The sequence below is a fragment of the Polyodon spathula genome, chromosome 1, assembly GCF_017654505.1.
Source record: "Polyodon spathula isolate WHYD16114869_AA chromosome 1, ASM1765450v1, whole genome shotgun sequence".
Taxonomy (NCBI): Eukaryota; Metazoa; Chordata; class Actinopteri; order Acipenseriformes; family Polyodontidae; genus Polyodon; species Polyodon spathula.
Window position 1 is genome coordinate 8,502,674 of NC_054534.1, and position 15,706 is coordinate 8,518,379.

The 15,706-nt window shown below is 39.7% G+C and overlaps 1 protein-coding gene across 1 annotated transcript in view; it reads left to right on the forward strand.

Moving 5' to 3' along the window:
- The window catches only part of LOC121313554 (synaptic vesicle glycoprotein 2C-like), a 51,027-nt gene extending 36,380 nt beyond the window's left edge, over nucleotides 1-14,647 (forward strand). Inside the window, exons 5-13 of the mRNA XM_041246238.1 lie at nucleotides 2,053-2,186; nucleotides 2,940-3,029; nucleotides 3,512-3,622; nucleotides 4,525-4,613; nucleotides 7,650-7,814; nucleotides 8,278-8,411; nucleotides 10,210-10,413; nucleotides 11,095-11,254; nucleotides 12,503-14,647. Coding sequence (XP_041102172.1) covers nucleotides 2,053-2,186; nucleotides 2,940-3,029; nucleotides 3,512-3,622; nucleotides 4,525-4,613; nucleotides 7,650-7,814; nucleotides 8,278-8,411; nucleotides 10,210-10,413; nucleotides 11,095-11,254; nucleotides 12,503-12,686 — 1,271 coding nt within the window. The 3' untranslated portion in view covers nucleotides 12,687-14,647. The remainder of the gene's footprint in view (nucleotides 1-2,052; nucleotides 2,187-2,939; nucleotides 3,030-3,511; nucleotides 3,623-4,524; nucleotides 4,614-7,649; nucleotides 7,815-8,277; nucleotides 8,412-10,209; nucleotides 10,414-11,094; nucleotides 11,255-12,502) is intronic.
- Nucleotides 14,648-15,706: the final 1,059 nt, after the last annotated feature.

Consider the following 15,706-nt stretch of genomic DNA (forward strand, 5'->3'; position numbering starts at 1 on the left):
TGGGTAGGTTAAAGAAAGTTTACAGTTTTGCTTGCCTTTTTTCAGGAAGTCTCTCACTGCTTCACTTCCCCTTAGTCATTTTGATTAGTGTCTTCAGGGTCAAGCATGTTACTGTCTGCAAAGGGTATCAATCAATATAAGCAGCTGGCTGGTTACTGACGGGACACACACACACACACACTCCAGGTAAAATCAACAATGATTTGCAAGACAAGTTGAAACACAGATTTCTTTAACCATGAGTGTATTACAGTGATCATGTCATAGAGTTTGTATTATTCTGCTTGGGGAAAGTAGTTTGTTTTTTCTTTTTCTTTTGTCCTCCTTAGTGCATAGGGATATTATTTGCAAGTTCCCATGATGAGGTCTCAGTAGGCTATCAGGGATTATCGCCCATCTTTTATGCAACAAGCAGTATCACCCCATAAGAATGTAATGTCCTTGGGGAGAACGCGTGCAGGTCCTTGGAGAAAAGACTTCAGCGTGGCTACAATACAGAGTGGTGCTATTGTTAGAAGCCTGGGGTATCATTGGGAACTTCATGGTAACCATGTCATTGTAACTTAGAAAATAGCTTCAGTTCAGCTTCTTAAAGATTAATGAGCATCTATTATAGGATAAATGTCATGGCCCAGAAAAGACTGGAGTTGTGGCTACAGTATGGGACACAGTATACACACACACACTATTTTTAAATTCAGAAATTGTTATTATAGATCATCTGAGCACTGTATATAAAATAGCAACTACAACTTAACTGCTGTGTACTTGGACAAATCATTTCCTTACACAACAAGGCAACGTAATTGTCTTGTATTAGTGTGTCATTCATTTCAGCTTATTTAGCAAATTTTCATATAAACTTAAAGGGATGCTAACCAATGCTTACCTCTTTTTAGCTCTATTAACCCTGCCCCTTTTTAATGTTTTGGTTCTTCAGTGGTCTTGTGTAGATGAATTGAGGACATGCAAATATTTTAATACAGCTGTGCATTCTTGCACTGCTGCTGTAGGGCGCATGACTGGAAGAGCACTGAATGAGTCTGAACAGCAGCAACAGCACGGGTTCATCTATAGCATGTACATATATATATATATATATATATATATATATATATATATATATATATATATATATATATATATATATATATATATATATATCTATATATGTGTGTGTGTGTGTGTGTGTATGTATATATATATATATATATATATAAATATAACTTTCGTAAGCCATGGTGCCGGGAAGGGGAGTATCCTTGGGTCTATTGTTGTTGAAGGCTAACAAAGATATTGATTAGGTTTCAGGAACACATTTCAAATAGCTATTAACAGGTGAGGAATCTTTGACAGTTTCACTAAAATACATTGATATTTGGAGACGATTGAAGAAGTTTTGATTTTTGCAAGTCATCCCAGAGAAAAGTTGTTGAGAGATGCAATACTTAACACTTATGTAATTGTGTGAACAGTTTTACAGTATATTCCTAAAAGTCCCTAGTAAAAGATAGTGAGGTCTATTCTAATGATCTAAACAGTGATGGATCTAAATACTGCCATAAACTATATCAGTCCAGTTGGAGTTTTCCCCACATTTCTAGACCCATTTATTATGATGTAGCCAATGCTGCCCTACAGCCATCTAGAATAGCAGTGACTCTTTAAGATCTGTGTCTGTTGCCTAGAATGGGTGTTCCATGAATAATAAGCAGAGAATGTGCACCATGAGGCCAATCTATAAAACACAATCTCACGTTGTTCCAATATCAGCTCCATCTGCAGCCTGCAACCGGATATCACACAAAGTTCAAAGATCACCTGTGTGCATCGTGTTTTTTTTTTTTTGATTAATGCTATTTTTTTTTTTCTTCAGTTGAAGCTTCTCTCCCATCAATGCAATGTGAAGAGAATTGTTCTGCCAGCCTGCAGTTTGGACTGGGGCTGGCAGAGTCCTATTTGAAACTGGTTTTATCTTGGTCTGCTGCTGATGAAAATGAACGGGACTCTGTCCCAGTGGCACACTAACGCTGTTCCTGTATCTGTTAACAGGCTGGAGTTTCAGCATGGGCTCAGCCTACCAGTTTCACAGCTGGCGAGTGTTTGTGGTTGTATGTGCCTTTCCCTGCGTCTGCTCTGTCGTGTCTCTCACCTTCATGCCAGAAAGCCCAAGATACTTTTTGGAGGTAAGGATACAAAATTCACACAAAGCTTTAATGCTGTTTACTCTGTACCACAAGTTATATTAAAGACTGTGTTAATACTCACAAAACTCTTCTAAACTGTCATGTTCATTAACTACAGTCTACACACCTGAATGCTTTTCAAAATGTATGTATTTATTTAAAAAAAAAACTCAGTCCATATCTGAGCTTCACATAGAGAAATTATAGCATACTGCTGTTGTGTAATACAGCCATATTGATAGCCATATGAGCTAGCATATATTCAGATTTGAAATTAATTGAAAGATATGGAGAAAGATATTAGCCTCTTATTTTAATACCTGAGGACTACAACATCTTCAACCTACACCTTCCCATTTCCGACCTCCTACCACTACAGTAGAGCTCAGTTCATTTCAGACACGTGGTTGATTCGCACAAGCTCCTCCCTACAGGCAGGGTAACTGAACTTGGTGTTCAGCTCCCTCTAGTGGGTGATGACAGCAACTGCAGAGAATACGTAATATGTAACGGTTATAAGAAACGGTATAGTGTACTTGGAGTGGGGAGTTTAACAAAAACATTGCTTTAGCAATGACACGCACCATATACCATGCTAAAGTTTTGCAGGTCTGAATTTCCCACATTCAGTATTTGGCTCTGTGAATTCATAGTAGAGTAGGTGTATGGGCTTGGGAGACACATCCCTCTTCAAGAGCAAACCCCAAAGCCTCCTTTGACCTCATTCTGTTGATTGCTCCTTTCTTTAAACAGGTTGGAAAGCATGACGAAGCCTGGATGATTCTTAAACAGATCCACGATACCAACATGAGAGCTCGTGGGCAGCCAGAGAAAGTCTTTACAGTGAGTGAAGATGTGACACACTGCATAGGGATTGCAAAGGATTATAGTTAAATATGAATACTGACTATTTCCAAAAATGTGTTCAGATTGTTATTTTTTAAATAAACACTTGCAGGGGAAAGGGGTATAGTGGACATTCACTAAGGATTTTAGTTCTTATATATACAGCTATGGCCAAAAGTTTTGCAACACTTAGAATTTTAGGATTAATATATAGTTAAAAAAATGTTTTAACATCATGTATTCAAAAAAAAACTACAAGACAGTTTTTTGTTAAGTATATGTGAAACTACAAAGCCGTATGTAATTCAATGTTAACTTAACATTATTCAGCAGGTTTCATTCGACTTTATGAAGCGAAATTAGTTAATTCTAGAGCCTGATGCAAAACGTTAGGCCAAAGCTGTATATAAAAGCAGGGAGAGTGTTTGCATTGCTGTACGAACAGCTTCCGAGCCCTGTTCTCTGGTTCATTTTTCCAGGTTAACAGAATCAAGACTCCGAAACAGATTAATGAGCTGATTGAGATGCAGGCTGAGACTGGAAATTGGTTTTCAAGGGGCTTCGCACAAATACGCTCAGAGCTCTATGGGGTAAGTACATCCAGGTTCTGCTTTCACAATCTCTTTCCCCGATGTAATATTTCTAGCATTCTCACAAAGCGTTCACACGAGTCAGTGGGAGGATGTCCACACAGTCCTGCACACCTTGCACTACAGACAGTCTCAAGACATTGTGAGTAACCGGGCACGCTGGCGACCCTGCGCACTGCAAGATAGTCTTAATAGCATGCAAAAGAGCCAGGCTCATCTGCGCTCCCATCCCAGAGGCAGGGGACAGAATCCCTAACAGCAGAGTATCACACAACCCTGCCTGCTACACTTGCAATTGCCCGTGCTGACTTTGCTCTGAGGTCTACCAATCCAGAACCTTCATATTCTTAATAATATACACTGTACATGCAGCATTGCAAAATAGGATTTAAAGCGTTTTCCTTACTTTGGGACATGGTAAGCCTTATACAGGTTCACAAAGCAGAGTGCTGTGAATCTTAATGGAAGGATAGAAAGCACACTGAGTTTAGTTTAGTTTTTTCACTTTGTGCCTGCAGGGCCAGCACAAGTACATCTCTAGTGCAGCACTAATGCAAAGAGAGACCACAGAGACACGCATGATTTAATCACTGAGATGATATTAAAAACAAGGGGAAAGCTAGTTAAACTGTAAACTGACTTAACATCTTTACCAGGGAAAAGTCTTATAATGGAAAGAACAGAGACATTTCTCTAGTTAATGGAAGCCTATTTTACATACAATGCTGCACAAAGGTAAACAACTCTCCCCTTCAATGCAAAAAGAAAGCAGTGGACATTATTGTAACACAGAGACATTCTCCTCAAAAGGTCTCTTTCCAAGCTAATCATAAGCTTTCTTCAAACCTTTGCCTTGTGGAACATAGCATTGCTTTAATGGAAGAACCTTCCTTTCTGTGCAGATTTGGTTGACGTTTATGAGGTGCTTCCACTACCCTGTGAAAGATAATACCATTAAGCTTGCAATCGTCTGGTTTACACTGTCTTTTGGGTAAGTGTTATTATGGGGTTAATTTGTTTTGGGAAAATGTATCAGTCAATAAATTGCAAAAATTTAAAAAAAACAAGCATGGTTTCTTTCATGATGTTTGCCCTCAGTGTGAGTGGTTCTGTGTTCTGTTGCCCTCATATATACTCGGTACATGATTGGCTGATTCGATTCGTGGGGCTTATAATGTACAGTATTGAAATCTTCTGCTGTGATAGGATTCCCATTGTCTAGTGGTTTGATACTAACTTAACCCTGCAGAACAAAACCCATTTAAAGCTTGTTTTCTTGTCAGTTCTCTCTCTGATTTAAATTCAGAGGAGATATTTTGTGGTGTGTTTTTTGGCAGCTTAATTTGATAATATTTATAGTAATCACTTTGAGTGGTTCTGGGTTCTGTTGCTTCCATAAGAAGTTATCATGTTTTTCTCTTAATCTGCCTGTTCTTGGCTTTGAGATTGCTTTGAGCTGGTCTGGAGTAACCTAAGTGCTCGGACTGAACTGCCAATCTCATTCTATTCAAATCATGTAACACTGTGTTTTTTCAACTACGCTCACCCCACCCACTCCACATAGATATAGACTGAGAGCAGTGGAGCTGACAAAGTTGAAAGGTCATATTGTCACATGATGTTAATGGAGTGAGGAAGACTGTCAGTCCCTGTACAGGGAACATAGGCGCCTGCTGCCTGAGCACTTACTATCAGCTTCAGCCATTCTGTCTGTCTAGACAGGACACAGGAAGAAATCTTAAGTGCTAGACTTTCCAGGTAAATCCTCGAACGGCACTGTAGCTTTCCACTGATACCTTAATAATCAATAATCAGCATTAAAGAAGCATGTTTGGAAGGTGCCCTATACAAAATGTACGCAGTTTACTATTATTAAAGCACAACAAACGTAATAATAAAGAGAAAGTTTAGTAGAGCCAGTGAGGTAAAAAAACATGGTTTATCATCTCTCTCTCTCTCTCTCTCTCTCTCTCTCTCTCTCTCTCTCTCTCTCTCTCTCTCTCTCTCTCCCTCTCTCTCTCTACCTCTCTCTCTCTCTCTCTCTCTCTCTCTCTCTCTCTCTCTCTCTTCTCCCTCTCTCTCTCTCTCTCTCTCTCTCTCTCTCTCTCTCTCCTTTCTCCCTCTCTCTCTCTCTCTCTCTCTCTCCTCTCTCTCTCTCTCTCTCTCTCTCTCTCTCCTCTCTCTCTCTCTCTCTCTACCTCTCTCTACCTCTCTCTCTCTCTCTCTCTCTCTCTCTCTCTCTCTCTCTCTCTCTCTCTCTCTCTCTCTCTCTCTCCTCTCTCTCTCTCTCTCTCTCTCCTCTCTCTCTCTCTCTTTCTCTCTCCCTCTCTCTCTCTCTCTACCTCTATCTCTCTCTCTCTTTCTCCCTCTCCCTCTTTCTCTTGCACGCTCTCTCTTGTTGGTATTAAAATCCTCTCGGTCCCCTGAAGATTGTGTTTGGTGGACAGTGCAGGTTATCGAATGTCTTTGGTGGAAATCCTATAGTCTTGCATGTGGTCACAGGGGCCACACCTGATTACCCCTGATATATTTTAATCTTAACACCTGGAAACTTAAGTAAAGGTTACATGAACAATAAAGTGGCTCAGTATATGAAGCTGTGTTAACCTGTAGCAGAAAAGAAAGTGCAGAAAGCAAAAACCTTTTTAAAGCTGGTTTTCTTCTCTGATTTAAATTTAAAAGTGTTTTTTTTGGCATCTTAATTTCAGGGTATTTATTCACAATGGGATATTGTCTAAGAAAGCACAGTAGAAACAATATATAATCACCAATCACAGAAAGGTGACATTTACATGCTATTCAGCTGCGACCACTGTTTATAAATACCCTGAAATTAATAAACTGCAGCCAGCACCCTGACGATCGTCCTCTGGAGAGATAAAACATAGGCAATTAAAACTGGAAGCAGCCTTCTGCTGGGTGTGTTGCGTGGTGTTCGTGAATTCATTCTATTTCATTTCTGTTCATCTGCTGATCCATTCCAGACACATCCTCTGTGAATGAGACACAGAAAATAAGCAACAAAACAAAAGACTTGCAATTCAAAGGGTTGGGATTTGAGAATCAGACAGTGTAACAAAATAAAGCATCTCTGAAATTCACTACTACGCCTCTGAGTCCTCCATCAGAGCTAATCTTTATATAAGAGTATTAGATATACTTTTGAATACTTCATTACAACGTTAAATCAGAAAATACTGTATTATTTAAAAGCAGTGTCATGCAAGTTTTTAACTGTAGTTGACTCAGTTTACTGTGGGATTAGATCGTAATGTATTGCATCACACATTTCATAGCCCCCATTACCAACATACTATGCCCTATTTATTGATGGATTCAGGTCTATAGTGGTACTGTAGATGGATAGCAGTCTATAATGAGTGTTTCAGTGAAAGAAGCAGCAAGGATTGCTTTCATTCAAACATGCTGTTGTACCGTAATATTTTTTAGGAATGTTTGGTCCAACACAAAAAAAAAAACTTGTCTTGCTGTGTTGTGATGCTGGCAACAAAGGTACCCTGTCCAGCCCTGCAATACCCATCATGCAGCTACACATTGAGCCCTGCTGTCTGGGCAGGGAACCCCTGTGACAATGTGAATAGAACAAGGTTGTTGTTTTTGAAGCAAGTCAGAAAAAAGTACAAATGAAGTTTCCCGGTGCTGGCTCTTTGTGACCAGCAAATGTTTTAACCAGGTTCTATTAAGATAAGGAAACATGTGAAGGGTTATTGTCAAGATGCACTTAAAACAATTCCCAGCAGCACCACACTTACCTGTTTCGAGGTATTATTGTGTAAGGATGTGTTTTGCTTAAATAAATAAAAAATTGAGCTATTAGCTTATTGTTGTTCTAATATACAGCACTGTCAGAAATACAGTAAAGGCACTAATTACTGTATACTTGTGCATTTATATTAACTACAGCAATTAGTCAGACTTCCAGTCTGGTTTAAAAACGCACCCTTATGATAATATGATGTCTGTTATGAGCGGCAGTGTAACCCTTAATTTGTGTTGTTGGGAACAGTTACTATGGCCTGTCCGTCTGGTTTCCTGATGTCATCAATCACCTGCAGTCTGACGAGTACGCATCAAGAGTTAAAACTTTCAGCAAGGAGAGACTCGCCAATTTCACTTTCAACTTTACTTTGGAGAACCAGATCCACAGTGACGGAGAATACATCAACAACAGGTTAGACTGGGATTCACTGCATGTCATTTCTACCCTTGTTTTGTCTGACTGCAGTCCCAGGATTTTTTATTTTTATCTTTGCTCACTGTTTCATTGTGTAGCTCCCAGTCTGTATGGTGTTTCCTTGGGGTTTAGCAATATGTTGTAGCTTGAGTTCACTGCCCTATACTATCTGCGTGTTAAGTGGTATGGCGACTTCCATAGTAAACATTTTCAGACAAATAATTGCAAGCACAGGTACAGTAATGCATTTCTCAGTAACACCAGGGTGTCCTCTAACACTTTATAAAAAGTTGGCAGCTTAACTCAATAAACTGTTCTATTCAAGGTGCTGAATTCAAATAGTTTGGCCACGTTTTTGTGGATTGATTTATAGTTATTTACCTGCTTTCATTTCCATCTGTGAGAGCATATCCACCCTAACACTTCGTTTGTGATAACCATCCTCCTTTCCTTTTAACAGGTTCATCGGCATGAAATTCAAATCAGTAACCTATATAGACTTCACCTTCAAGAACTGTTACTTTGATGATGTTACTTCACTGAGCACGTACTTTAGGAACTGTACCTTTTTAGAAACCTTCTTCTATAACACAGGTAAGATTCGCGAAGCTGTTTTACTGCAACAAAGAAGCTTTAATGAAGCGCTGGCCCCTGTGCTAACGAGCAGTGGAACAGGGACATAATGTGGGCCATAAAGAAGCAATGTCCTGTGGTTGACAGTGAAGGTGTGTTGAAACGATTGGATTCATGAGAGCCTTTCAATCGAAGCCGCTTGTGTACAGAAAGTGGCCTCTACCGTATATGAACACATTGTCAAAGATTCTCAAAGACATGTACTCCAAAACCTACTGCAATAAGGACAAGTCCATGAACAATGTAATGGAAGACATTGAAACTTAGGAAGTCTAAACATTGCTCATTGAATTTGAGTTTCTTGTACTATTTCTAAATGAGTGTAAAATAACTATGGATGACCCAATAAAGGTACCGAATGAGAAGAAAGCAACTCAGGTATTTTATTTAGGAGCTTGGGGGTGGATCATTTTTCATTTTAGAATTCTAAAGACGATTTGAAGTAAACAGCTTTGAGAATCTAGCCCGCTGTTCTGAAATAGCAATCCCTGTTTTAAAACAGTTTAGAGAACCAATCCATTCCCATGCAGACTTGTAAGCATCTAGGGAGATTCCATCTGACCACCAGGTCGTACTGCACTGCAGGGGTTACAAAGCAAAGTGACGTTAGAGCCGTGACAATACTGAAATGAAAGGTACAGCAGTAGGTCTAAAAGCAAAGTCCTCTGAGAGAGAGCGCAGTTAAAGTGCATGGAGTATTTCTATTGACTCAGAGGTCCTAGCTTGAAAGCACGTTGCTAAGATTCAACACACCAGTTGTAACCTGCAGAGTTACACTGAAAGAACCGAGGAACAACAAAGATCTTTATTGTAATAAGCTTTTCTGCATGTAATGGAAATTCCCTCTTGAAAAACAGACTTGTGCTTTCCATAACACACCCTGTTCATTTCAGTAGAGATTTTAGAGAAAGCGTGAATGAATGCCAGTAAGCAGGAAGGGGATTAGGATTGCTATACTCGTGTTGCTCTATTTCCAGGTGCTGAGGGGCTCCGGGGACAGGACGGGACGATTAGCGTGAAATGACTTTCATTTATTTTGTTATATTTTCATTGTAATGGTAGGCACATCTGGTCTGTCTGATTCTAAGCGAACTGCTTCACATGGAAACGGCATAACAGATGGAGAGAGATTCTAAGACAGGAGTAGTTTAAACTGCTTAAATATAATCACAATATCAAAATAGTAAAATGCAGTTTGTGCATTATTATACAGATCTTTCCATACTCTTAGTGGTATCATATTCTAGCACCTGAAAAGAGATCTGCCATGCTTCCAAGATTGAAATGAAATTTGTAACTATATATACACCAGACAGCTCTACTTAGTACTTCAGGCTTTGACTCTAAAGTTTCCAAGGCAACCATATCTGGACAGTTTTTATTGCACCTCTTTTGGTCATTTTGAATGTCATAGATGAGTCAGTAAAAATCGTTCCAATAAATTGTTATCCAGGCATTAAAGGGCCAGGAAATGGACCAATTAAGAACACTTCATACAAAATCTGGGGGGGGGGGGGGGGCTGTTCACACCACTGCAATTTATTTTCCAGCAATAAATGTGCAGAAATCTGACTCCGAAAAAAATGTTTGAGTTATGGAATGTCATTAATCCATTGCCGGCATTTACAATGTACAGCAGCAAGGGGGACAGGAGAGACATGATCTCAGCGTTTGAGATTTTGAATTAGATTTATGACTGCAATGAAGTCAATCTATGACCGTGGTTTCTTTACGTACCATACCGTTTCCCTTCCACTAGATATCGAGGAATCCAAGTTCATCAACACAGAGGTGATAAACAGCACATTTCATCACAACAAGACCGGCTGTCAGATGACCTTTGACGATGACTATAGTGCCTACTGGGTCTACTTTGTGAACTTCCTGGGCACTCTAGCAGTGCTGCCTGGGAATATTGTGTCAGCGCTGCTCATGGACAAGATTGGACGCTTGACAATGTTAGGTATGGTGCCCTCCTGACTCAGTGCACTGCTTTGCATTTCCAGCAACACAAATGAGCAGTAGATGTTCACTGCCTGCTGCTGCTACCTCTTTCTGCTATAAAGGCACTTCTGTAACCAGTGTAACACGCATGTCTGTGATTGGAGTCTGTGCAGCTCCTGTTTGGATTGTGAATCAGCATCAGAGACACCCGTCTGTTCATAACTCATTATCACAGCCCACCTTCCCGAGACTGCAGTGAAGGCTCCTGTTATATTAGGAACAACTGAAGATGAATGCTAATGTCGTGTTACAGGAGTAAGGTTCTCCCTAGCCAGCATACAATAGTCAGTTCTAACTGCAGTCTAACTACACTGCAAACCAACTCGCCCCATTTCAAAGCACTGCAGCACTGTGGGCATCTGCTCAGATATAAATAACATGAAGCTCTCACACCGAATTTAAAGTACATGACTACAATATCAATGTGCATAAAAATACAGGTGAACAGCAGAAATGGGCATATGGTATAGACTATGAATAAATACTGAATATTCAATCAATAACCCTGTGCTGTATAGTTGATACTGTATTAAAAATTCAGTATTTCACACGGCACGTATCAATACTGTTAACATTGAGACGTTCAGGCTCAGTTCTTTGGGATAACGTGTCTGCTGTCTTGCTGTCTTGCTGTTTGTAGGTGGCTCTATGGTCCTTTCTGGAATCAGCTGCTTCTTTCTGTGGTTTGGAACCAGTGAGTCAATGATGATAGGAATGCTGTGCCTTTACAATGGCCTTACTATATCAGCCTGGAACTCCCTGGACGTGATCACTGTGGAACTCTATCCAACGGACAGGAGGTAAGAGTGACAGCAGAGCCCAGTATTGAACAAGGCAGCACTGCACTTTGCTCAGGCTGTCATTGCAGATTAAAAGAGGAGCGGGAGCTGGTTCCAATGAGTAAAATCAAAGATCAATATTATTATGAGAAGGGATTAACCTTCAGCTGTACAATGTTGCTACCACAGATGTATAATCATATTTAAATAGGGCATACGGATTGAACGTCTTGGGTCAATGGGAATCTTTTGCGAAGTGGTGAACTTTATATTATGACTTTTGCGTGAAGAGAAACAAGGCATTTAAAAGTGAATAACGCAGTAACATTTTTGTCCACCAGGTGGAACCAGGTCCTCAGCAAAATCCCTTTACAATGAAAGTCACACTAAAACCTGGTTAGTTGGTGATGGAGGCTAATTCCTTAGCTTCTCATCCTGCTGGTGTCACTTGAATTAAGTCTGGTGTTGTCAATCAAAATCCCCACACAGTTCAGCATATTTCTTTGCATGAGGGAGGCCCAGGAATTAATGGGTTTCAAGTTGGGTTTGAGTTTAGCTTTTGTAACACTAAACTGCTGTAGACGTCCTTGACATCAGGGATCCCCACCAGATATTAAACCATTTTGTTATCCTTCAATGCAGTAGGAGTCTTGGCAGTCACTGTGGCAGAAAACAATTTCCGGGTAGGAATACCCCAAGATATGTAGTAAGCATGATGGGCAGTAAACACAATGCAGCAATCTGGGGTGATTTATTATGAAAGGACAGTGTGGCTTTCTCCCAGGCACAGAAACACAGTACCGCTATACATTGAAAACAGGCTGCTATTTCTATTTAAATTGGGGCTCAGTTTTATGGTTGTAGTGTGCTGTACGTGTGCACGGAGGAGGGTAGGAGTATTTTACTGCATGCTCAATGTCATGCTAACTTACTCTATTTGAAGAACTTTCGCTTGGTCCTGATTGTGAACACTTGGATTTACAAACAAGTTAAAGAGCAAATCTATTCACATTTATTTAAAACCTAATATATAAAGTCTGTACTACTATTAATGTTCTGGTTTACTTAATTAAGCCACATTAAGTAAATTACCACAAAACTGTATACAGTACATTCATCATTCATTCCAGAAGGTGTCCTGGAAAGGATCCTGAAAGTTGTTCCGAGGCACGCCCTAGTGTCCACTCATTTTGTGCTTGACTGTGTGTGTGTGTTTGTGTGCTTGTAATCACTTTCATGCTCTAAGGTTTTTGTGTTCTTCTGTTCCAGGGCGACTGGGTTTGGATTCTGCAATGCGCTCTGTAAATTGGCAGCAGTGCTTGGAAACCTGATATTCGGCTCGCTGGTTGGCATCACCAAGGCCATCCCCATTTTACTAGCGTCCACTGTCCTGGTCGTGGGCGGCCTTGTGGGACTCCGACTTCCGGACACGAGAGCCAATGTGCTCATGTAACCAGCCGAGCCCTGAGGACCTGCTTCCAGGTGCCTCGCTCATGGGCTGTAGAGGTGCAAAAGGGTTAGATACTCAGCAGATCAAAGAAACTACTCACATCTCTTAAATTAAATTTTAAATTAAATAAAATTAATTTATCGTTTTAAATTCCGTCCTAGCAGATCCACTTTGGGACAGAAGAGAACGAGAATTAAACAGTCACCAATATTATCCATTCTAGGTCAGCCTATTCTCCATTTTTGATGCCACCATGTCTATGTGGTTTATTTACATTCATTAAGTGAGCCACCGTATTGTGTTAATTCTGTTAAGAAAGCGCCCACAGTGACCCTCAAACTTCTAAAACCACTCCTACCACTGTATTCTTGTTGTGTCTTGTGATGTTTAAAAGTGAGTTAAGTGCATCACACTGGCTAGGGGAAAAATACCATCAGGATTAGTTTAGTGTTAAAAGGCAGCTGTATTTAGATCTGTAGAAGGTTAGAGCAGAAACATAGGACCCTGTGCCGAGTTTAAACCTTATTACAATACATAGCCATGCAAAGTGTTTTTCAACATATTCATCCCATAGCCACATGTTCTGCGTTATAAACCAACCTTGCACACTCCATGATACACTCGTAATACAGCAAGTTCAAGTTAAAACAGTAAGAAATGTATCAAGCATGCAAACATCTTGACTCGTGTCTCAGTTTGTCATGTTCTGACACTGACCAAGACATTAGACAAAACTTTTGTCTATGTGTGTGTATCCAGCGTGCATGTGTTAGAAGGCTCTCAGCAGCCTTTCAAAGGGGAACTTTGAACAAATAACAAAATTAATTACATTGTTTTATTGATTTTTTAAAAAATATAAGTTATTCTATCAACATATACAATCTATATTTTCCACATTTAGCCCTGATTATTACTTTTGCACAGAGAGTTACCAAGCCATGTTGCTGCTGTTGAATCATTGTGAGCCTTTAAGTTTTGGCATCAGTCAGTTACCAGGCACTGGTAGGAGCTAAGTAGTAAAATAAAGGATACATGTGTATACCGCCTGTTGAGTATTAAACACATTACAGCTCACTTGTGAAATGCAGTCTAATGCAAATCTAGTAGAGGTGGATGGTACAGTATATAGACATATAGCAATGTATCTAGGAACAGGATACCAGATTACATGATCTGCCACAACCTGAATACAGATACACCCCTTAACGATCACCAGCTTTTTCAAAACTTTAAGTCTGATATCTTCAAGAATCAAGCTGCAAAGATCTGAACCTTTTGCACCAGATTACATTTTAAGATGGAAGAGGCCATAGTAAATAGAAATGCAGTTCCATATTCATATCTCAACTGTGTGCCATTTTAAAAGTATGATTTTGTTTCTGCTTTTTTGTTGGTATAATAGTAGAAATAATTCTAAACACCAATGCATTGGAGGGAACACACATTAGACTTTTCTTCTGACACCTTCATTGTTTCCCTGTTAAGCAAGCTTGTTGTTAAGAGCTTCCTCTGTCAATGAATGCATCTTTATGCATATTCTGTACTGAATGCTTCTGAAGTGGCAGTACCTGTTGTACATGCCACTTCTCTGCGCACCTTTTAAAACATTAAATGGCCTTTTTAATGCTGTGCCTCTGTTTCATTTAGAAGCCTTTAATATTATGGAATAGGGTCTTTGTTTTTTTAGATCTCTTATGATGATTTTTTTTTCATGCAGTGCCAAATCCAAGTTTACTAACAATTCACGTTCTACATATCTTCATGTTTACAAAAATGTATGAATTCCTCATCAATATGAATAAGGTTTTACCAGTCGCAGTTCTCGCAACTCTGATTCTACTGTATTACCCGTCACTTCTCTGTAACATATTAACCTCTCCATACAATATACCCGTTGTGTCTGTGTCCTGCTCTGTGTCCAGCTGATCTGATTGAGATCAGTCGATTGAATGGCACGTTATCAAGAAAAAAAAACACCCCATAGGAATGAGCCAGTAGGTACCTACTAGCCAACTAACCCCTAAATCTACCTCCCTATCCCTAAACCTAACTGTGTTACCAATAAAGTAATTTTACTATTATTTTAACACCGCTTTTTAGCGCCCTCTAGCGGCTACTACAACTGACGCCCATTAAAGCGCTTGATGTTAGTAGGATAGTTAGGTACCTATTGGCCCATTTCTATGGGGTGATTTTTGCGGATGCAGCGTCTGTCTGTTGTTTTGTGTTTGTAGCTACTGTAAGACCCGTAACAATTATCTTTCTGATGTGACGACTCTGGTTTGCTTGCAAAGACCCATTGCCAGGATTTTTTTTTTTTTTAATAATTAGCATACCTGTTTTACAGAAACCCTTGAATGATGTCTGAATTAAATACTATTATTTAGACATAGCAGCACTGTAGTGCCACAATGACTGTAGCGGCGCTGTCATTTTGAATTGATTTGATTACATTCTCAGCTCCTTTCTGTTGCTTGCTCTTATGACCGACATTCAATAGCAGATGCCTTTACGCTTTGTTGACCTTGGTCATTACTATACTGAAGTAATTTCACAACCTCCAAGAACGCCTTCATTCGGAACACTGAAAGTCAAATTGCTTGTTGCTTCCTTCGAAATAAAAGTCCATCACAACCACCCCTGTTGTTAAAACAGAAAAACAGCAACACACACACACATTTAGACACGCACACACACAAGCGCGCACGTTTTCTGTTGTGAAATTACTTCAAACTGATTGAAGCTGACGTGGATTAAAACAATTCCAGTGGTCTTGAAAATATAATTTATAATGATATGTGGTGCGTATGCAGGAGGCAGCGACAGTTAATAGTGAGGGTACTGAAATAGTCCAGGGGTGTTCACTTACACCTGGGACTGTGATTCACATTGTCTTGTAAGAATGTTTTATATTCTTCTTCTTTTGTAACTATTGTACATACATAGGTAGGCGTTGTGCTGAGGATTCATTTATTTGCAGCTTTTATTTATTTACATTTTTTGGTGACTTCCTCAACTCTCTT